Source organism: Neolamprologus multifasciatus, chromosome 9, assembly GCF_963576455.1.
Source record: "Neolamprologus multifasciatus chromosome 9, fNeoMul1.2, whole genome shotgun sequence".
Taxonomy (NCBI): Eukaryota; Metazoa; Chordata; class Actinopteri; order Cichliformes; family Cichlidae; genus Neolamprologus; species Neolamprologus multifasciatus.
This window is the reverse complement of record NC_140447.1, coordinates 14,342,442-14,366,965: the sequence shown is the minus strand read 5'-3', so window position 1 is coordinate 14,366,965 and position 24,524 is coordinate 14,342,442. Positions and strand designations below refer to the sequence as shown.

Here is a 24,524-nt window from a genome sequence, read left to right as displayed (position 1 = left end):
GACGGGCCTGTATCGAGAGACGTGATCTGGATATGAAGGCCAAAGGAAGGAGGGAATGAAGTACGGAGTGAGAGAGATTTGACAGAAGAAAGAGAGAGTGATGCAAGGAAGGGAAGAGATAGGAGGAGTCTAAGGAGTAAAGATTGAGGAATCTGACTTCAAACAAAGAAAACTGACCACTTCAGCTAATAACAAGGTTTTAAAAATCTAAAAAAAAAAGAAAAACAACAAAAATAAAAATAAAAGTGGAAGCCAATAGAAAATGTTAAAGTCAGGCCATGTGTGCACTCCACCAGAAAAAAATAAAAGATGTGACAAAAAGTTAATCCCCAAAGTATTAACTGAAATAGCCTTAAAACTAACAAATATTCTTAAGTATCAACAGTTAAAGCAAACAAAGTAGGTTGAAAAAGCACAGACCTTGGCTGCTGGGGCACTCCTTGACATGGAACAGCTCATGAAGGCTCAGCCCATCCTCATCTCCTCCCAGGCCTTGCTGGTGCAGCTGGAGTTTCCTCAGTCCTTCGTTCTGCTGGTGGCGAGCTGAGCGGGCGTGCTGCACCAGGTTGAGGCGGGCCTTGGTGGAGTAGTCGCACAGCGTGCAGTAGTAGACACATGACTCCGGGCTATACGAACTGTCCAGCTTCTGCAAATGCTGTGGAACAGAGAAGTAGAGAGTCTGAAGGTTAGATGCATTCACCTTTTAGGGACAGTTCAAAAATTTCAAAGCAGGAGCAACTTCATTGTTTGTTTGTTTTCCGGATATCTTTGTAACATTTTAAACTTGGCCAGAAAAACCTTCCTTCTATTATCCTTCCAGTTGAATTCCAAAAATTCAAACACCCAGAAATCCCACTTGCCTGGTTCTTAAAAAGCCAACAAAAAGTCAATAGTCAGCATTTCAGTCAGACCCATTATTGGCTACAGTGGTATTATAGATATTTCTGAAAGAAAAATACTAGAGAGCAACATTCCTGACTAATGGCTCTTTTATATAAGTCTACAGCACAAGTAAAGATCTTCAAGAACTATATATTTAAAAAAGGTATAGGCATAAAGGCAAGATAAAAAGGGACAGACAAACGTGAAACTACCAAACAGAAATAGATATAACTTTTAAGCAGCTGAGCTTAGTTTAAAGACTAACATTTCCAATTAACTGGATATTGTCTAAGTAATGCAAAGACAGAACGCCCCCCCCCCAACCCCCCACAAAAAGTCAGACAAGGTGTTGAGTTCAGAACACCATTTTTGTCTTTAACATGCACATTGTCCAGCTCTCCATATTGTTAGCAGCTGCAGGGGTTTCTCATTCAATGTGTGCTGTCAGTTGCAAGCCCCTAATTTCCACTTGCCTCTTTAATGGCATTGCAGCCATGCAAAGCTACCCCCTACCTCTTGCCCTGCCCTTGGTGCATGTAGGTGCACAAACACCCACACACATGTACACACACACACACACACACAGCCATGCACGCACAGCCCCCATCCCACCTTGCCCTACTCCCATACACCCAGTCAAGCCAAGCATATCAAGTGTGCTTCTGTTGTTGCTGCCGGGCTAATGAACAATGCACAAAAACAAAAGACCAGGCCAAGCTTTTATTATCTGATCCTCTGTGAAGGGGAGAAGAGAGAGAGAGAGAGAGGAAGAGAGCAACAAAGAGAGAGAGAGAGAGAGGGGGGAAAAGATAGCATGGCAGAGACACAGGGGTGGCTCGCAAAGGTTAGTTTATACTTTGTTAAGATTTATTCATACAGCCATGTGAGAAAGAGGTGCAGGGTTCTGTGCATGAATTAATGCAGATAATGACAAGTGTGCATGTGCTAGCCCTACTGAGTCTCTCACCTCTTCCTATAGGAAGACGTTTCATTCTGGAAGCAAATGAAAAGTTAGCCAGGTAATATTTCCTCCAGAGTATAGTTGCATCAAGCTATATGGAGCAGGAAGAGAGAGAGACTGGAAAAATGAACGTGTGTGTGTGTGTGTGGTGGGAGGAGTGGGTCGCAGGTGTATGAGTTCTAACCCCCCCCCCTCCTCCTTTGACAAACAGGGATTAGCAACATAGCTACAGCCACTAACACATCTTTTCTCTCTGTCTCTCCCTCTTTCTTTCTTTTGTAGGAAATCTTGCGAGGTTTTTCTCACGAGACGGTGGGACGTCCCCTCGCAGTCAGAGGCCCTTTCAGAAGTCTTAAGTTTTAATTAAGTCGGAGTTGTCAGAAGAAAGCTCCCCTAGTCCAGAGCTCAGGGCCATTAATTACAGCTATCTTTGTTTCTCTGTGAAAGGAGGCCTCCCTCGCTCTTTTCTCTCTCTCTCTCTCTCTCTCTCTCTCTCTCTCTCTCTTTCTCTTTGCTTCTTTTCTTTCTTCCCCTCCCTACCTCGCAGGAAGACTGGGCTGTCGAGCCTCACTGTGGAAACACACTTTTGCTACGGAAGCAAGCACGCATATATCACATGCATAAACAAGAAAGTGTGACGTCACGGCTTTTCTTTCAATATGAACTTTTCAGTGCTTCTTTATAAACACTGGCATTAAACAGGAGGTGCTTGAAGTACCTTCTGTTGAAAACGACCTCTCAAAGCAATGCCATATGCTATACAGCATATGCAAAAGCCCGAGTAGTTGCACACATTCTGACTGTCATTCATCCTCTGATCAATTAGGACAACCACAATATCAAAACAGGATTAGCTTGGAACTGGTTCTTTCTGAGCTTAACCGTATCTGGACATTTAAACACACTTTTATTTTAACGTCATTCTGATAGGAATGGGGCCCAGTTACAGTTGAATGAAGCTGAAAGCGGGGCTCTTAGAACTGAATAGAAAACTGGTAATCAAACAAAGCCTTTCTTTCCTCTTGTGACAACCTCGAGAAGTACGTTAAGAACAGCCCCATATGAAGACCATGCTAGAATTGGAAAGTGTGTGAGCAGACATGGCCATAACAGTTAAGAGTCTTATCAAGAGAGGCAGAGTTTCAGAAAATACTTGATGGCTTAAACTGGTTCCTAATGGCAGTAGGAGAATTGTAGCTCTTGTGGCCTCAAACACCACACATCCTTTACTGCTGTAAGTTACATCGTAATGTTTTTAGGATGTGGGGCTTCAGCTGAGAGAAGCTGAATGATATACTTTAGAGTTGAATTGGGATGCCAGATAGGTTCAGACCTAATATTAATTCTTCCCCCATCAGCACATTCCAGAGGGTTTGTTTAAGACCTAAACTAGAGGGCTGTCTGTCGCTCTCTGGCACTCCGCAGGCCTGAAATGCAGGCGGTCTGGTGATCACAGGCCAGAACATCCATGATTTATGAACTTTTAAAGGAGCACTTTGACTCCTGCCAGGCGTGGGCTGTGTAATGCATATTCAAACACACAAACACACTGTTCCTGCTCCTGGGTTTGTGCCCCCGTGTGTCTACTTGCAATGTGCATGTAATTTATGCTGCTGCTGATCTGTATGTGTGTATACTTGTTGTACGCACATTCGTATCATATCGAGCGTCTTTGCGCAGAATGGCAAAAAGAGCCATCCTTGTCGATATGGCACCTCTCCAGCCTGCCTGGTGGTTAATTGTTGGGGATTAGTGTTTGGCAAACAACCAAATAAGCCAACACTCCCTGTGGGCCAATCAAAATCAGCTACACAGCACTCCCTGGGTGGATCTAAACAGGGCAGAGACATCTCTAGATGGCAAAGGGGGTACATGCACACACATAAAACCCCTTTCAGTCATCGAATATGCCACATTGCTGGCTTTGTCAATATGTTATTGTCAATTGTCAGTATCAATTCTAATAGTGTGACTAGAGGAGAGAACATTTAGTACTCTCCACTCAAGCTTGATTTAGACTTCTGTGGGAAATCTACGTCCTAACTTGCGTAGTGACCGGAAATTCCTTTAAAAATTCCTTTAATTTACCGCAAATTTACCACAAATTTACCACAAATTTACCACAAATTTACCGCGAACATCCACGTCACTACTGCCTGACGTGTAGTTACATTTATAGTAGAGCTCACATATGAGAGCAACAGTGGCTCTCTCAGTATGCGTTTCTCTGGTGTTGCAGCAAGTGATCGTTACCGTGGACCCAAAAAGGGCTCAGACAGAAAGAGAGAGACAGAGAGATCCCTCTTCTGGTCGGGGAATTGCAAAAATATATCATTGTGGCAAACTGAAAATAGAAATGCGTGTGAGGTAACGTTTAAATATGTGCATGTTACTGTTGTGTTGAAATATGTAGATATATATGTGAATGTTACCAGGTTTGAGCGAGTGAAGACCGAAAGCGTCCAGGGTGCTCACTCAGACATTAGCCGACACATTAAAACACAAGGAGTGCTTGTCTGATACACACACACACACACACACACACATCACAATGTAAATTACAATGCTCAGGACTTCCCATTCGGCTGTCAGAAACACAAGACAGTCAATGCTGTCAGTGACTTACACACACACACACACACACAGATGCAAAAACACCCTGGGACTTGTTTTTGGGAGAGGGGAGGAGAGTCAGTCTGACAGGTAAAGGAAGCTCCCTGGTGTAGCAGTTTGCTGCTGCTGCTGTGTGTGTGTGACTGAGGACGACAGAGGACTGCATTCATTATGCAGAATGAGATGTTTACAAAACACCTTTCTCACACACAAGTAAACACGAGAACACACACATCTTCCCTTCGGCTTGCTGCCTGGGTTTGCGGGGAAGGATAGCGGCGCTGCTGTCTCGTATCCATTTGTTCTATCTGGGGTGACAAAGCTGCCTCATTAACTGAATTCTTAATAAGCCAAGCCAAAAGACATCTCCTCACAACTTCTTTTATCTCCCTGTGCATGTTCGAGTACGTGAAAGAGCGCGTGTGGGTATAATTTCAATCCACCGTTTCTTTTTTGCTCTATGACTGTGCGAATGTGTGCGTTCGTTTTTTTATGCATTAGTAATTTTAACTCGACATTTTTTTTTGATATTATCTCATAAGTATTTTTTGCGTCTGTCTATAATTTCAGTCGGGCGTTTTTTCGTGTTGTTTTTTTGTGGGGTTTTTTGTCTTTGCCTGTGATTGTGATGCGTTCTCTGGTAACGTGGAAAATAAATTCAAAAGTAGCACCAGGCAGCGGGGTTGCATTTTTCCTCCATAAAGCAAATGACAAATTAGAGTATTCAGTACAAACAGGACTCTTTCCTGTCATTAAGTGTAGAAACAGGCAGCTAATGAATACATGCTGAAAGTGGGAGCTCTCCGCCACAGCGGTTATGCCTTAATAACCGGTGCTGTGTGCATGTGTGTGCGTGCGTACGTAAAGAAGTGCATACATTCAGTTTTGTTTTTGATTCCTCTGAGAGTATGCACATGCATGCAAATGTACACCCCGCACATTGTGAAAATAAAAACCTCTTTATATCTTTTCATCTGTATCTTCTCTTTTTTTGGGGGGGGCAGGGAGTTTTGTTGGTTGTACCTTTCCCCCCCTTTTTTAAGAACGTCACCAGCCTCCAGTGCTATCCCCTGGGCCCCTGAGGGCCATCAGAGACAAAAACAGCCCCACTTGGCCCAGCAAACAACAAAAGCATGTATTGTTCCTTGAAAGTATTTTAAACACATACCAGTACTGCCTGGAAGGCTGCCAAGTGTAGAATTCCATCAGTGCTACCAGCTCCCTAACACATGTTACTGCTAACCGACACTCAGCCCCCAAGACATAGATGTAACGCAAGATTGCTGCCAATGGATTCACTGGCAGACTGCACTGCTCAAAAGACTTGCGGAGAGCCCAGGTATGTGCCACCTTCCTTCCACAGATAAAGAAAACAGAGGCGGTGGTAGAGAGTCAGCGTCAGTGCTGCACAGACACAAAATATAAATATGCATATAGAAGTGCAAAAAAAAAGTGCTGAGTGCTCATGCACCAATTTACACACACACTTAGTGTGCGTCTGCAGTTACCCTCTCCTACAAAGCCACAGTGTGTAATCTAAAGATTCAACACAAGGCACTCCCAGCACACCTGAACACAACCGACCCGACCTTCTTTTATTTCCTGATGGTCATCTTTCCTTTGCCTCCTGCCCAGGCTCTCATTTTCATAAATGCAAAAGAAAATATTTCCAAGAGCTAAATTGGCTCTCCTGTTTTCTCCCGGCTCTGGCTGCTGGCAATCACATGTGATCACAGCTCTGGGGCCGATCCATGAGGTGCAGGGGCCTGTGGATGAGCTTAGCTTAGGTCACCCAATAATAATAAGCATCATCTCATAATCACTGCCAAGACAAATAAATGTAATTATCACAATGAGTCTTTCATACGACATTTTCTCCACTTCTGTGCTGTCTCCCTGTCTCTTTCTCTCCCTTTCTCTGTTGCTCCTTACGTGTTCTTTCTACCTACCTGACCTCTAGTCTCCCTCCTAAAACACAACATTGCTAAATTATAACATGATTAACTTCTTCTTGTCCTGATCAGTGGACAGCGAGGGAAATTAACGTGTAGTTTCAAAAAATTGCAGATTACAAAAGACAAAGACACCAGAGCAGATCTTCCTTACTCACTTAAGCTCAAGTGTATGTTGTTTGTGGGTGTCTTGAAAGCCAGCTCACCTCCATCCCCATGAAATGGATCAGTATTTACATTAGCATTAGATTTAGACAGCATTGCTCAGCCACTTACTGCCTATTAGCTATCCTGACCTTAGCCCATTAGGGTCTAAAAGCCCCCCGCTTGTCTCCATCACCACTAGGTGAGACTGACCAGACCTCCCTATTTCCCTAAACCATTGTGCCACTGATTTTATCTTTTCCACTGACTCAGAGTAGGAGACAGATCGTGAAATGCTGAGAAGAAGATCACTGAAGTGCTAGCATGCTTGTTAGCCTGTTATATTTTATACTTCCAGTGTGCTAAGACTTTTGGGTAGGGCTCATCTTTTCCATTTTCCCAACACACCAAGATGCTTTTGGGAATCAAAGCAAGTTCTAATTGACAGGGTCTACGAAAAACACGAGTAAAAGGGTTCCAAATCTGGGACTTTAGCTCATTTACCTGTATCATCAAAGACGTTTGCGCTACACGGTTGTTGTTCTGTTTAACTCTGAAACTGAAAAGGAAGACAAGGTTAAAATAATTTTGGTGCTAAAGGATCAGTGACTTTTTGCCAAGTTTGTTTTGACTTTGCTCTGCTGGTAGTGGGGACTTGCTACAAAAAATGTCTCCAAGAGAAAGTGTGACAAAAGGAATGACAGAAGCATACAGTGAACAACACTAAGCGAAAGATTTGATGATACACGGGGTGAAGAAAATCTGTGACAAGGAGAACAAAAGAACAAGAGATGGAAAGAGAGCGAGAGAGAGAATGATAGGGAAGAATCTAGACGAGCGTTAGCTGGGTTTCAAATCACTAATTACACATTCCTGAGCCTGTGAAGGGGAGTATTGTTTTCCAGTTAGCCCCTATCCTGTCGCATGGTTTCACTTAGCACAAAACAAAAGGTACAGGGAACAAAACACAAGCCTAATACCAGGCCCTGCTAATGACAGAGAAATGGGAGAAATTATCCCTGGGGTGGATCCTCGTGAGAAAATGGCTAGTGATTACTGGACAAAAGGGAGTTCATTTTGAAACTGTCACAAAATGGCAGACTGCCTGCTTCTTTCTTCTAATGGTCGTATTTATCAAATAGATCGGCTTTTTAATGCTTTTTTGATAGACATATCACTGTGCCCATCTACAACTATAGATTCTACATAGTGGTATATATAATGAATAATCAACTTCATAACAAAGAAGCATACAATTGTCCTTTGTATGCTTATATTACACATTCGGATTTAAAAAAACAAAACAAAACAGTGTCAGGTCTTATTCCTTGGAAACGGTATGAAAATGTGGCTTGTTGTGCAGAAAGGCTGCGTCCAGGTGTGTGTGTGTTAGGCTGGTCTGTCTGCCAGGAACAGCACAATGAATGTACCTCTTCAGCAGACTTGTTTTGCATATTGCCACAGGAAATCAGGTGCCTTGCAGGTGACCTACAACGTGGCTCACTTAATCCGCCGCTACTATTTTTATACAGAGTGCGACCATTTCTTTAGCAGTCGACATCAAAACTCTCCCAGTTAAACAATTTGGAGATATGTCACACAAACTCAGTCATTGAGCCCTGCATTTGCCAAGCTAGGTTCTTCTTTTGCTTCTGTTCCAGCAATGAAGAAGACTACCAATTTTTGCAAGAGACAAAGGGCGGCGGGAGGGTAAGCTGATAGCGGTGGCAGCACTGGGCAGAGTTGCCTAGCTAGTAGTGTTTGCCCAGGCCCCAGCCATCTAAAGGAAGGATATTGTTTTCCCCTGAAAAAGCCTCAGCCGCAGTCCGCATACCAGCGTCCACTCAACATACCAATGGGCTCTTTGAAGATTACTCAAATGTTTGCCTTTGTCCCCCCTCCCTCTGCTCCTGCCCCTAGTCCTATCCTAAACTCCTGCCAGAATGAGGAAAAGAGGAGAAAAGGGCAGCGGAAAAGGGAAGAAACAAAAAAGTCGGACTTGTATCTTCAGAAAACAATTGAAAAACGATACCGTCCTCTGCTGCACTCACGATACAAAATGGCTTCTGTAAACGATGGGCAGCTACTGAAAGGAAATAACAGCGCTCTGGCAACCAGCACAGCGAATCCAAACACAAACAACAGAGAAGAGCGGCGTAATAATGCGTGACAGGTGAGGCACAAGGATGCAAGTCTCCCACCTGTCTGTCGATAAAGTGTGACATGCTTTTACAGGCGCTGCTCGCAGTCAGAAGTGAATATCATGATTCGAATCGGTTAATTTAACTAAATGTGCTGGAAACTACCCTCCCACCTCCACACCCCACGCACCCCCAATACACACACACACACACACAAACCACATTAATCCTGAACAAGTAAGTGGGCTTTCTATCAGGTCTATTTCAAAGCATTAGGGATTACCTCGCAGAAACTAAGCTGCTTGAACTCACAGGAGGTCAGCGGTATTGTGCTGCCGCAAAGATGGAAGGCCAGTGGTAGAGACGGATAGACAGCAGGACAGGTCAGCTCCCCTTTCTGCGGCTCTCCGGCAACATCCCTAAATCCTTCTCCCTCCTTCTTTCGCTCCCTCTTTTCATCCCCGTCTCCCTCTTTCACCGTATAATCGAATATCTCCCACTACTTATCTATTCACTGAGCACCTAATGGTTAAAATTAATTACAGCTGGAATGCTGAAATACCGAATACGGGTCCACATGCTGATAATGACACAAAGAGTGTGAGAAGGAGAGAGACGGCAAAAGAGAGAGGGAGAGAGGGTGACTTGGGACCGTTCCAAGGGAGTAGCACAATTACCTCCAATCGATCGATTATTGATTTGGAAGGGCGTTGAGGAGTATTTCAGTTCAACTTTGTCCATATCAATATCCTGATAGCTTCATGAGAGGGAAGAAGCACGGCTGCCTAAATACCATTTTTAAGCTGATGTAACGTTTCAGACTATTTCAAGAACGGAGCTACAAAAAAAAAAAAAAGAGGCTACGATTTTTCCTGTCAGCTTTCTTGCAAATTAAGTGCACATTTTTAATGTCAGGTGATTTCAAAAGTAAAGCTAATGAACTTACACAAAAAGTATTTATCTGATCTCTCTGCCATGTGATCTGTCTGAGGCTGCTCTGATCAAATCAATGCATCAAAAGTGGAGACAACACGCCCCCGAGAGATCATGTTTGAGCTCATGCGCCTTCTTTGATTATTACTTTGTTTTCAGCTGTTTTCTTCTTCTTCTTCTTTCTTTTTTTCCCCCTAAACAATCTTGTGTCTTTGTCCTAACAGGATGATCAAGACCCAAGAGAAAGGCGAGGAATAGGGCGGAGTTTGGGATATTAAAAAAAAAAAAAAAGGTTAGAGGAAGACAAGTGTGTGAGTAGGGGGCATGTGGATGGAAAACGGGAGGAGGGAAGTGTGTATCTGAGCGTCTGTTGGGATATAGTGAGGGTGGGAATGTTAAGACGAGGGGAAAAAGACAAAAAGGAAAAGAAACTTCTGGTAACTCCTTTGTTCCCACATCCCAGCAATGCTCCCTTCCTTCTGGTGGTCTGAAGACAACTGACCCCCCCCCCCCCCCCCCCCACTCCTTCTGCACACTTCACAATCCCCTCCCACCCCCCCTTCTGCTATCGTTCCCATAACCTGGTCAGCCTCGATCTGCTTCACAGTCCCCTGCACATGGCGCGGCCCAAATTGACCCTACACCTCAGAGGGGTGCGAATGATTATGAAAGGGATCACATCTAGCTATTAATATGAGAAAACCAGCTCAGTCTGTTTTTCTGTGTCACACACAGAAAAAAGAAACACACGCACATGAACATACACCTGGTCAACAAACTCATCAAAAAGTCAAGAATTGAGGTCATTTAAGAGGGGAAATTAAACATTACATATGAGTGTCAGTCAAGAACTGGACTAAAGCTGGACATTACGCACCCACACCCACAGATGTGTGTATAAACACTCGTGTTCTGCCGACCATCTGGTAAAGGCGTTGGAGGGAGAAGGGGCGAAACTCTTATTAATATCTATGAGGATTATTTGGCAGAAGGGGGGAGGGTGGGAAGCCTGTCCATTCAAACCTCTCCATCAAACAGAAAGCTACAGCTACAGAGTTCACACACACAAACACACCCGTGCACACACACCTGCTTTTATGCTTTAATTAGCCGCTACCCTCCATCCTCCCTCCCCCACCCACTTCACCACCCCCGGACCTCTGAAAGATTTCTATTGTAATCTCCATGCAGGTGAAAGAGGAGATGATTTGAATAGTCTACTAACTGGCATCAGAAAAAAAAAGAAAAAGAAAGAGGGACGGACAACCTTTCTGGCAAAAAACAACAACAAAACAAAACAAAAAAAAACCCACACAGAGGTGAATTAATTTATCTGCTCAGGTGCTGAACTCTCGTTGGCATCATCTGTCTCCATGACAGAATATGAAAATCTATATCTAGCAGTCAAGTAGCATCTAGTGTGAAGTGGCTGAGAACATTCCTTTTTGAAGAGAACAGCAACTCTTTAAGTCTGTCTGCGAGTCTGAGACAAGGACGCTGTGATCAAGAGCGTCTGGAACAAGCGTACACGGGCTCAAGTGGGAATGGTAACTTGATGACTACAATTGTGAATGAGTGCGTCTCTATGAATGTATGTAACGCTATACCTCTTTATGGACATATGAATTTAAGAGTGTGCGTGTGTGTGTGCGTGTCATAAACGGTGCCATGCATTTGAAATAGATCCAGTCTCTTTTCTATTCCGGGTACCAGCACAATGACTTTTTATGCAAATCTATGGGAGTCAATCTCCTGTCCATTTCCCCATCACACAAGTCCAAATGACAGTCCAATAATTTGGGCTGCATATATATAGGGCCATTTGATTTTCAAATGAGAGTGGGCAGGGTTGACCCTTGCTAATAGCCAAGGCACAGTGGTAGACTTAATATCACAGATCACAATATCACGCAAGCGCAGCTACCCCCATCAGAGAGAGATGGAAGAAAATTAAATGTGAGGGGGGGGGGGGGGGGGAGATAAAGACTGAAAAAAGGTCCCTCAGTTGATAGAAAAAGCAAGAGAGAGAGAAAGAAAAAAAGGGGGCAGAGAGAGGGAGGGAGAGATACAAAGAAGATGATGAAAATGAGAAAAGGGAGGCGTTTGGATGCATCTACAAACCACAGTCTCCTTTCCTCATCTTCTTACTCCCTACTCACCCTCCTCCCATTACAGCCCTTGTTTAATTCCCCCCACCCCCTGATTCCCAGCCATGGTGTTGCCAAGAGGATCATGGGTAATGAGATGGCCTATCTGCTGCTCCCCGGGGGAGAGATAGAAAAAGAGAGAAAAAAAAGAGTCAGAGACAAAACAAAAAAAGGGCTGGTAAGACAGAGTTTGTGAACGAGTGTTTGAGCGAGAAGGAGAGACAGATGTTTAAAAAAAGATGCTTTCTATTATTTTTCTTTTCCTCTATTTGTCACACTAACAACTGACTACTAAATCTGAATATCCTTTCTCTTCCGATCGCCATCAAAAAAAGTAAAAGAAAAAACAAAACAAAAAAACGTTTTATGACCTCGAATTTCTGAGTTCAAAGGAGATGACGAGGGAAGTAAAGGAAGGGGGAAAATAATGAAAAGGAAAACAGAGATATGGAAAAGTGCAGTGGACCCCGGAGGTCCATTTCCGCTTGAATTATGACGGAAAGTTGGATAGACTGACAGCGGTTGAGGACAGTTAAGATTTACTCAGACAACCATCTGAGAAACAGGTGCCATGGCCTGCAAGACACACAAAGTGTGTGTGTGTGTGTGTGTGTATATGTGTGTGTGTGTGGTCCTTGACCATGCCACATTGACCATGAACATTCTCAACTCCTAATGACCCAGGGGCAAGCCCAGATCTCAACCTCAAAGGCAACACGCACACACACACACACACACACACACACACACACACACGGACTACAAACTAAACCCCCTACTTAGCCAGGCAGCACTTGTGAATGGCACTGACAGATTTACCCCCGTCTCCATGTTTATTAAGCCCAGTGTTTGTTATTAAAAATCAGCCATATATCATCATATTCAGTGGTAAGCCAAACACAAGTGCTTCCAGCAATGGACACGCTATGCTACAACACCATTTAGTGCAGAACTTACCTCACAGGCTGCCAGCATACAAATGCTATTTTAAAACATCTTCTATTTTGTTGTTTACATTATTTGTAGGGGGATAAAGGTTTGCACTGGACAGCTGTGATAATACCTGCGAAGTTCACATCAGCTAAATTCTATATTAGGCGATACTGTGTAGAAAAAAACCACCTGAGTGGTACCAACCAGCCCTGATCACTTTCCCTATATTTCCCCTCTAAAGGGGATGAGGTGTACTCCTCAGTTATTCCATGTAAGGCCTGTAACTTCCTGCACCACCTGCTGTGCCCTGGACACCAGATGACTTGATGTCCATGTGCTGCTAATGTAATTTCCCTCTTGCTGTTTGAAAGTCTGGAAAAAAAAAAACCCTTTCAAACTCTCAGTTCTCCTCAGAAGTACTCCATTGCTGCGACAAAGCAGCCATAAAATCTCCTGAATATGCTTTTTGTTTGTATGTTCAAATGGTTTCCCATGCCATAAAGATATTCTGTGTTTCCAAAAAAATCCAGATGGTAAAGTCGTCAACACTCGGATCTTTTATGCGCCCGGCCAAGCTACCTCTATCCCCATGTGCTTTTCACCTCTGCCAATACATAAAAGGAGAGGTGTTTTTCTGGTCAAATAAAGAAAAAAATGATTTTTTTTTTTTCCTCTGCACCGCTCTCTGCTCTGTCTGTACTTTCTCTCTCCCTCACGCTTGGCTTTACCACCACATGTCCAAGGGTAAAACAGAGGAATTTCTGCCAAAGGCATTAAAAGCGTCATCTGTGGAACAGATTTGTTGAGGCCCTTTGGGGGTAGGTGGGTGGCTAGATGGGATGCAGGGGTACATGGGTGCACTGAGGGGGCACTGGACGACCCTCTCTTGCCTTGGCTGATCTTGTGCTTCTGCGTGCCTAAAAAGATGCTCCGCTGCATAACGTAATGTTTCTTGGAAAGCAAAAATATGAACAAAAGCAGGAATATGTTCAGGCGCACCCCTTGGTTCCGTTTCTGTGCAGCTTATTCTGTTTCTCTGGTTTTGTACATTTAATCACAACTGTTATAAATAGCTTTTTGCTTGATTAAATGGCTGCCAGTGTTTAGTGTAGCCTTGGTAACCTAACTGGTTGTTGCCTCATTTTAAATCAACTGAAAGAGCAGACAAAAGTTGCTCAGCACTTTCAAACACATGTTCGCAAAAGCACACACACAGGGTAAAGTTTTCCTATGACAGTAAAGAAACTTGATTTGAGTCATTTAATCAAGCTGATCTTATAGGTTAGGACCTTGGCTAATGTGGGCCAATGTGCAAGCAGCATTTGCTCATAATTTAAAAATGTTCCTTGAGTAGAGACATCTCCAACTCATCCCACGCCAAGTCCAGCCCCCTTTTTTTCCAGGCTGCTGGACAATCCTGTGACAATGTGTACATCCTGTTGAAGTCGAGACTGTTTTAAATAACCCCAAGAATGCCAATGTGATTAATCCAGTTTAGGCAGGAAAGTGTAAGTAAGAATCAGTTGCAGATTTTCAAATAAAGGTAATTCCTTTAAGATTACTATGCGACACAGGGCGCACACACACACACACACACACAATACATGCACAATAAATGATGATGACTGAAGTCTGTAAAGTGAGGCTGCTTCATAAACACAGTTTTGCAGATTCAAATCATAAAAACTTTATCGCACATTACATCTTTTCTGAGTTTCGTGTTTTCATTGTTGGCAAAATGCAGTTGGATTTTTATTGTTGCTTAAAAATACAAAAAAAAAAAAAACAGCTCTAGTTTGAAAATAAGAGGACAGAACTGTCCTTTTTATTATTGTACTTATTTTTATTCTACAAATGTGGGTTTATCCCTGTAAAAATAAAATTATATTTCTGTCAATAGGATCTTATTTTCTACATGTTCTTACCCCTGTTGCCTCCACGTTTAAGAAACAACACGCTCAAACACCTCCCACTGCCAAATGTTGAATACAGTAATAAAGAAATCCTCATTAATGTAATGCACTTGATCCAGGCCTGTAGGTCAAGGCCTTGGAAATGTAATAGCATCCTATTAAAACGAAGGAGAAGTCTAACAAATTAAATCAACTTAAATATATAAAGTGGCAGAAAGATGCCAAATATTGGGAATATTGGAATTTCCTTAGATTAACTATTTATTATTTATTGCTCTGAGTGCGAAGACTTTAATTAGTTAAGTAGCTCAATTAATACAGCTCTGACAGGAAACTAGTGTGGTAATGCTGTGGTAAATTAAAACGGAATAATTAAAGGTATAATAAACAAAACAAGCTACAGTTCTGGTGCAAGATGATGTAACCAACAGGGTGTGTTTCTTTTATAAATAATCATAAAATTATTGTAGTTATATAAATTAAAGTCAGATTTAACATTTCATAGGTAATCTATCATTTTATAATATTTCAAAATATAAAACAGGCTCGAAATAATTACTGCATAAAATGTCACGTTTCTCCTGCATCTGATTGAGCTTCACATAAAGTCAAATATCAAGAGTAACATGAATAAGGCTGCTATTGTTGGCACTGTCATTAGGCCCTGACAATGAAGGGGGAAAAAATATTTCTCTGCTGGTACTTCACTTGTGAATGATTAAAAGGAACTACAGTGCCAGCTGATAACAAACAGGAAATATACCCATATCAGATGGGATCTTCCTCGGTACTCTTGCACTGACCTTTTCCATCCTTGTCATTCCACTCTCACGGGAACTTTATATGTGTGTCACACTACGCTTAGGAGAGTGGGGTCATTTGTTTTGAACCAAAAACAATAAATAAACAAAAAATAAAGTATGTGCTCTCTGAATCGTGTGTCCTTGCTAGATTTGCATTAACAAGAATTCTATCGTCTGTATTAGGCTGCATGTCATGAGATGTAACATCGGTGTCCTGCAAAAACACAGAACCATATGTTTTTTTTGTTTCTTTATAAATTATCTTCAGAAATTCACTTTCAGCCTCACTCGTAGGCAGTGTCGTTCTACTGCTTGTTTGCTTTTTTCTTAGCAGGGCCAAAGAGCTGAGATTAGCGAACTGGTTTTTGCAAGACACGGCGTGGGTAAATAGTGTTTTTACCTTATAGAGGCGGATGGCAGATTCATGCCTCTGGTTGGTGGCATGTAGCCTCAGTTTATCCACGCTATTGCTGTAGTAGTCACAGGCATTGCACTTGAGGTGCACAGGGTTGCCAATTGCCACACATTTTAATCTCCACTGGTTGGCCTTGCCACCCTCCTTGATGTGAGCCACCAGCTGGTGCTTCTGCATGTGCTTGTCTGTCTTGCAGTGCAGCTGAAAGTTGGCCTTAAGCTGAGTGTTGTAGCTGCAGAGCTTGCACTGGTAGACATCGCCGACCACGCAGCGCCACTCCTCTTCGGCCAAAGAGCGCTCGGCATTGACGTGGGCGTTGAGAGCCTCCAGGCTGTCTGTGGAGTAGCAGTTGCATACTGCGCACTGGTAGAGGCGCAGCGAGGGGTCGTTGATAGGTGGCGACAAGGAGGACAGAGAGGGATCTGATGAGGACATGCCCCCGATTCCAGCTGAGGAAACCAGGGACAGGTCGTCTGCCATCAGCTGACCGCTTGTAAGACGCAACTCTGCTGATAGGTCATTATTCACTAAGGATAAAATTAGAGAAAATCTAGGTTAGACTGTTGGAGAGGACTTGAGATGGAAGTGTAAAAGGTAAAACCTCAAAAAAGGATTAAATACTTGAAAGCACACAACGATAACATGTCAGACAGGAGGCAGGCAGCAAGCACAGCAAGAGGAATGTTAAAAACAAAGTAATGTGACAAAAAGCCAACGCTATAGTAAAAATGAAAGCCTGGAATGCATGTGGAGCGATAAAGGATAGAGGTACAAAAAAAGGGGAAAAGATTTTTTTTTATTAAATGAAATTAAGTGTGAAAAGCAAAGTGAGTCTTCGCAGGCCTCTTTCACACAAAAGGATTTGATAAAATAAAGCCTTGCAGAGGACTAGGGCTCCTTACAAAGTCTTGTCTATAAAAAACCTTAATAGGATTGAATCAGGATCAATTACAATCATCCTTTTCAACTTGCTAACTCGCTCATCAGGTAGCTTTAATTACTGGTCTCAGCTGTGGTGGGACAACGGCTGCAGGGCTCCAGTCTTTTCTCACATACGCACAGATTTTTGAAAAGCTGATCAATGCTTTACACAGTTTTTTTTCCTAAAAAGGCCATTCATACAAATGTAATTAACACTTTCGTTTGATCCCTTCATTGTCCCTTTATGTATGTTACCAAAGCTCATACTGTGTTTTTAAGTGTATAGAGGTATTAACAATTACACATCATTTCAATCTTTTCTACATAATTCATTCGGATGGCCAAATGTGTGTGATATGTGTGGGTGTGCACTGGATTAAAAAAGCATACGGACGCGAGATAATGTGAAAGTATCTCACTATTTGTCATTTAGAAGGTGCATATAAGTGTCTATCTGGGTATCTATCTATACACACAGACACATATATATTAAAAATCTATCTATGTATGCAATGGACAGCTGTGCTCACTATAGGGAGCTGTCTGTTATCACTGTAATTCACTGAGAGTACATCTGCTAGCTGGGCTGTGACCTCCACACTAGAGGAGGGAGTGGGTGTGCAACACTGCGGGGTCATTGTTAAATCTCTCTCACTCCTACGGGAATCCGCTTCCTACTGTGTGCGAGTGTGTGTCTGTGTACATGTGTGCTAATGTGTGTGTTCTCTCCAGGGTGAGCAAAGGTGGGGTGGGGTGTGTATGGTGGGGGATTAAGCTGACTTAAGAAAATTACAAATGAAAGATTAAGAATAATTCTCATGTGGCATCTCATAATCATTTTTTAATCAGTGAGAGCGGTCAAAGAAAGGAGACAATGACAGAGGGACAATATGAGAGCAGAGATAAGAGCCAAAGAGAAAGAAAAGGGGGGCAAGGGAATGGGGCCAAGGCTAAAGATGGGAGCAGAAAAAAGGAAGGTGAGAAGGCGTAAAAAAGATAAATAAAAAAATCAACAGAAAGAAGAAAATGCAGAGAGATAAAAAAAAAATACCTAGATAGCATCAGATATATGAGATAAAACAGAATGACTGGCCCAGTGATAAATGAGCAGAAGTAAACTGAAAGAATAAGCTTGAGGCCAAAAATTCAAAACAGGAACTTTCTCACATCATAAGCAGAAATATCCTTTTCCCTGCCATTTTCCATCTCTTTTTTTTTTGTTTTTGCTTTGTTTCAAATTTAGTACCACTCACCTAGACCAGATCCGAGAGCGGCAGCGGTTGCAGGATCTAGCTGAAAGGGGTTGATCATCATCTGAGCGTCTGGGCCACTGCTGCTGGCTGGGTTCTCCAGTTTTACACCCGCAAGGCCCATGTTTTGAGCCAGGTAGTACTGGTAAAGCTCTGCCTCAGCTGGAGCCAGGCCCAGATGGAGGCTGTGTTGAATCTGCTTCATGTTCTGCTGCAGCAGCATCATGTTGTGCATGTGCTTCTCGCTGGTCATGTGGATTCGCAAGTTTCGTGCCACGTTGGTCTCGTAGTCGCAAACCTGTTAGAAGAAAAGTGGAACAATATAAGTGTATTAGGAAGTCTAACTGCCAGCGTGATTGTTTCAGCAAAGCACTTTTTCCCCACTTAGAATTACATGAAAACAACAGCTAACAACAAAACAGGACATGAAAGCATTTTATTACCATGGTTATGGCGATGAAGACTAGAATGTATAAGAAATTCCATTTTAAATTTGAAGGTCAGATGATGTGGCCAAGAAAAATAATAGACACAGTGACGCATAGGGAAATAACCGCCTCATTGTGTGGACAGTGCAACAAGGAAGTTGGTATGTTGCTGCCACGGCGCTACAATGATGCTCTGTTTGTTTCATTACCTCACAGCGCCAAGTGGGCTTCTGTTTGGGCTTGGATGGTGAGGGTGCCCCACAACCTCCACCAAGGCTTGCACTGGGCACAGGGTTGGCATGGTTGTGGTTGTACTGTGCTTCACTTCCACCATTCTGGAGTGTTTGCACGTTGTTCAGATGCTTGTCTGACTGCATGTGGATGCTTAGGTTGCCTTTGGTGGTGGTTGAGTAGTTGCATACCTATAAGAGAAACAAACACTGGGAATTAATATTAATAATAGTAATGATGTATGATAAACATTAAATACATCCATGACAAATAATAGTTGTTTTTTGATTTGTTGTTCAGCACTATAATTCAAAATGTATCCTTAAAGCTACAATGTATGTTGAAGAAAAGAGAAAATAACACCCAACTGCCTCTTTTCCCTTTTTAATGCTGAAATACAAACTTTTTGGAATTTTGGGTAAATCGAAAATAAAATATAACTTATATATAATCCACGCAAAAAACAAAAACAAACCATAAGCGAAATGCTCCTTATTTGACAATTTCACAAAATTAAAAAAAATAGAGGGAAATGGAACTCCACAGACATGAAACATAAGATGGACAGACCTCACAACGGAAAGGCTTGTATCCACAGGTATAGCTTTCTCCTCTGGCTAAACGAGGGTGAGCCTGTCCTGTGCGGCAGTACACACACGATCCACCTGACTCTGGATGTTTCTCCTTCATGTGAGCGTCCAGTGTCTGCTGGTACTTGTAGTGCCAGTTACACTTGGGACACTTCAGCGTCTTGCAGGAGTTCCTTGAATGCATCATCGTCATATGCCCTCCCAGAGATCGTGAGGATCCCAAGACCGTGTCACACTTGGGGCACTCTACTCCGCTACCTGGTGACCCTTCACCAGGGCCTGGGGTTCCAGGAGTCCCTGGAGTTCCAGGTGTACTTGGGTTTCCGGTGTGTTGATGCAGAGGTCCAGGACTCTCATCATCTCTGCGCAACGTCATCGTGTCAAGGGGTTTGAGGATGGTGATAAGCCATCCCGTCCTGCCAGGCCTTCATTGGTTGAGTCACTGCTGCTCTCCCGCTCTCTGGCAGCTGCCAGGGCAGTGGACAAACGACTCTTCTCCATCTCCAGCTTCTCACTAACAGGTAAGGAGGAAAGGGAAGTGGATGCAGGGCCTTTACTGTCACTATTCAACTTTAGCACACTGTTGGAAAGGGGGGAAATACTTTGGTTTAAGAGAGGGAAATCTTTGCTACTGGTGCTGTCGGCCCGCTGGCCTGTCATCGTCATGACCTGTTCCTCCTCCTCTTCTGCCTCCATATCCGCTCCACCACCACTGGAATAAGCATCCTCATCCTGCTCTGGACTTTCTCCTCCCACCGTACCGGGCTCCCGCTTAATGGGCGGGTACTGGCTCAGATCTGGCCCATTGGGTTGCAAAGTGCAAGTGTCCCTAATGTGGCCTTTGCGGTCACGATCAGAGTTCCGCCCTTCCAGGCTGCCACCAGTGGTAGCAGCAGCAGAACTCCCGCTGGGGGTTCTGTGGGCACCAGCCCCTCCCCCGAGGTTTGGGTTGGTCTCAGCCTTTGGCATGCTTTGGGATCTGGGGGTTTGGTCAGTAGAGGAGCTGCTGGCACTGCCCTTTAGGAAGGCAAAACCTGCCTGAAGGGAATCTGCATTCTCCCCACTACTGTGGAAAGCATTCCACAAGCCGCGGAGCCCCGTGTCTGGCCCTAGGAAGTTGGCAGGTGAGGGAAAGTGGGGTAGCACAGAGTTTGGGGTTTTTTTTGGTTCCAGAAAGCTTATAAGAGGTTCTTTGTCCTTGCCGATGCCCTGAATGATGGCAGAGATGTGCTTGTTGCTCAGCAGCTTCTGCTCCTGCTCATTCAGGGTCATGCGGTGGTCATGGACAGCATGTGTCACGAAGGAACGGCTGTAGCCAAAAGACAACTTGCACAGGAAACACATCAGTACAGGCTTCCGCCGCCCATCCGCCACACAGCCCTCAAACTTGGACAAGTCCACATTGTTGGGGACATCTTTGGACACACAGGAGTTTTTGGCTGCACCATCCGCCTTTAGATAGTCTTTGTCGGTCTTATGGCGGAGGTCATAGACACGGAAACTGTGCAACACAGGACCAGCGCCTGCCAGCCCTCCAGCTGAGGTATTTGGGAAGGAGGGGTGGTCAGCCGCTAGGGATTTACTCCCAAAGGGTGAGGCAATGTGGAAGGTGTTTATGATCTGGGGGTAGAAGGACATGGGTGCAGCGGGCTGCTCCAACCGTTCCCCCCCTGGGCTCAGGCCACTTTGACCACTGCTGACCTGGGTATTCGGGAAGGTCTGGGGGGACAGCAGGCCCCTGAATTGGAGAGCCCCAGAGAGCTCCCCCTGGTTGCCACGCTGCTCTTTGGAGTCCTCCAGGATGAAGGCAGAGCCATCGGGCTGGTAGATGATCTCGCCGCACAGGTTCTCCACATCACTATCTTCTTCCATCTCAATCTCGCTGTTCATTTCCCCCACTTCTGCAGCACCCACCTCACGGTCTCCTTCATCCTCGCTCTCGTCCCCTATCATCCCTTCAACCTCCTCACCCTCCTCGTGACCTCCAGTGGTAGGCAGGCGGGCGTTGGGGCAGTGGTGCTCCATGTATTTTTGTAAACTGGAGAAGGAATTAGAACATTCGTTGCAGGGGATCTCCTTTGCCGGTGCCACGGGGGATGTGGCAGGGGCAGAACAGTCCGAACCCAAAGCTGCTCCTCCTCCTCCTGGTAAAGTTCCGGTAACACTCCCTTTGTTACCGGTAGTAAAGCTTTCTCTTCGACTCTGCTCAGTTACAGGGTCGGTGGTTGCACTGACAGTGGTGGGGGTAGTAGTGGACCTCAGCGGACTCACAACGGATTCTCCAAGGCCATTCTCTGGCTCTCCAATGGCAGCAGGTGACGATTGGTTGTTGTTGGCATTGGTGCTGTTGGCGACACTGGTCTCCATGGCGATGACGGAGTTGTCCTCAGCAGCCGCATCCAGCCTCTGGCCACCATGTTCCTGCTGCCGTGACGACACCATAGGGGGAGAGTCACAAGTTGCCATGACGACCACTACATAGGGATCTCATCTCATCCAGCCCAACAGGGACCTGAGTTGGAGAACGACAGAAATCAAGAAAGAACATCAGAGATTTACCAAATACTATTCAACAGTAGACTTAAAAGGCAATTTGCGAACCACTGGTAACTCCTATATAAGTCAATTTAAGACATGACTTAAACCAAGTACTAAATATGTGATGGATTTCTCTAAAAGTTTTTAAATTAACCCATTTTAACAAAATTCAGAGCTTTTGAGTTTTCTACAACAAAATAACCAAGAACAACTTTAAGTCCCACTGATGAAAACACCTCCTATATGGCAGTTTAGTACAAACCATATATACTATACTGTTCAAATGGCACTCCAGAAATCCAATATTAAATGGATTTATGAACAAAGCAGCTGCACAGCAGTTGGCAGCTGGAAAGTTTAAAGAAATAACCTGATCATCTGATTAGTGGACTCTTCTGTGTTTAAAGATTATTTCTTCATATTGCCATGAACTGGCCTTGGATTCGTTCTTCCTCTTTTACTTTCTTAAAACCACATATGTAGCACAACAACTAACAAACAGAGGTAATGACCCATCAAGTTAGCGTGTTGCATTATGAGAAATAATGTGAATTATAGAGGTTCTTAGTCATTGGAAAATAAGTCTTGGCATACTCTTACAAATCCGGAGTTTCTAATTGGGCAGCAACTATTAAGCTAGTAATGCCCTGAAATTATGTGGTAGGCTTTGTTTGGACAGTAGAACCAAGAGTGTGTCTGTGCCATGAGGAATGGTGGAGCACTGTATAGCACTGTAAGAAAAATCAAGAATTTTAAAAATATAATCTTCACTTGTCATTTAATGCAACACGGAGAAAAAAACAGCGATAGTAAGAGAAAAAAAGCAGAACAAGCTTCCAAGAGGAATGGTGTTTGGAATTCCTGTGAGATGTTATCAATCCTGGGTGGCTGCCACCAACCCTTCACTACCTAAAACCGTTGGTGTTTCACAACAAGGCACAAATTCGAGGGCTCCAACAAACCCCCACACAATGCCGAGAAAGCCTCTTAATCCCACAAACACCCATAACATGCCACAGTCGCTTCATTTTGTAATCACAGGCATAATTTGTTATCACCTGAGGAGAAATAGAAGAACAAACTGAGAGAAAAAACATAAAGGGGAGAAAAAGAAAACCACTGCTGCTTAAAGGAACCTACTTTGTTGCTCAGCTAAATGCAACAAATGGGAACTAGTTGGGGATGCCAGTGTCTTTTCACTTGATACAGTACCAGGTCTTTTCAGATGCTTGCGTGTAAATGAGCTAGCATTAAAAGAAAGCTTTGAAGAGCCATGTTAACCTTTAACCCAATCCACCTGCTGTTTAATTCTCCCTCTATTTTCCTACACTGCCTCTCCCTAACAATAAAGCTACAAAGCAATTAGAGGATTAATCCGCAACAATCCAGGGCTAAACAAAGCCAGTGGGAGGGACAGTAAAAGCGTGAGGAATGAAATCAAACATGTGTGTGAGTGCGGTTGTGGTTGCATGTGTGTGCACGCGCTATAATCAGGTCTAATCTGACATATCCCAGAGATGATTCCATGGGGACTAGTGATAGATTAAAAGAGAGAAATGATGTTTTCTCTCTCTGCCTCTCACTTTGTATCTCTCTATTTGTGAGATTAAAGAAGAAAAAAAATTCACAAGGAGCAGAAAATGAATTTTCAGTGCTTATCAGTTCAGCGTGAATGTGGCAAGAGGATGGAGGTAGATGTGTGGCATGTGCGTGACAAAATCATCTCCCAGCACAAGAGTTTGCACTAAAAGTTTCAGAGCAAACTTAAAAAATATATATTTTCAAGGTTTCTTACAAGATGCTAACAATTTATCTCTCTTGAAAAACCTACATGAGATACTTACGAATGTTTAATTACAAAAACCCTGCAAAAAACACAATGTATGTTTTTTATGGGGGGTTTTTTCACTGAAGACACCAATCTTGGAGATGATCATCAGCTAAATTAGCTACAACCAAGCAAGGAGATAAAACTGACCACACGTCTGTCATGCCACAAGGACTCAAGCTATTTACACTCACACAGTCATTTTCTCCCCCAACTTTCGTGTTAATTTTAGACATAGCCGAGCTACTTACGTGACGGAATAATAAAACAAAATTGAGCTGGCAGGACGGAAACAATTATATACAAATAATGGCTTTAATACATCCACTTAAATGACAGCTTATCCCGCTTTCTACCATCCATTATTATCACATATTGCCAAAACAGCACACTGTGCATGTTCCTGCAGTTAAACACATACACTCTCGTGTTAACCGTAATTGAGGGCAAAGCTGTTCAGAAGTAGCGGGTTTGAGAGTAAATGTGACACGTACGGCAGGATTTACTACTTGTCAGTGGTGTCATTTCGTTGGTGACTTACCCCCTTTGAATTGTAGCTCGGACATAAAACACTGCAGTTTATGAATTATGCATCTCCTTAAGTATGGAATTATGTCTTATGGATAAGCACTTGGCACTGGCATAGGTGAAAAGGTTAGCAGCTGTTTACATGTGTACTGCCTGCCAACAATAACATAACTGTCCATTTTTTTTATAGTAGTGATTCTAATTGATCCCATTAATTTTGCCACCTACAGAAAACTGACAAAGAAGACTGCTGCTTAATGCACTTAAAGCGAAATAAGCGCAAATTGTTTGCTTGATAGTAGTGTGGTGGGAAAGAAAGTGAACGCAGTGTTTGCGACTGCACTAACCCCCGAGTATTGGTGTCTCTCAATAA

General features: G+C 43.5%; 1 protein-coding gene across 1 annotated transcript in view; it reads right to left on the bottom strand.

Moving 5' to 3' along the window:
* Window positions 1-24,524, bottom strand: part of zfhx4 (zinc finger homeobox 4) — an 83,617-nt gene that overhangs the window by 37,732 nt on the left and 21,361 nt on the right. The window contains 6 exon segments of the mRNA XM_085172018.1: window positions 421-655; window positions 15,823-16,364; window positions 18,012-18,306; window positions 18,646-18,858; window positions 19,238-19,641; window positions 19,644-21,769. Of these exon segments, the coding sequence (XP_085028144.1) occupies window positions 421-655; window positions 15,823-16,364; window positions 18,012-18,306; window positions 18,646-18,858; window positions 19,238-19,641; window positions 19,644-21,723 (3,769 nt within the window). The 5' untranslated portion in view covers window positions 21,724-21,769.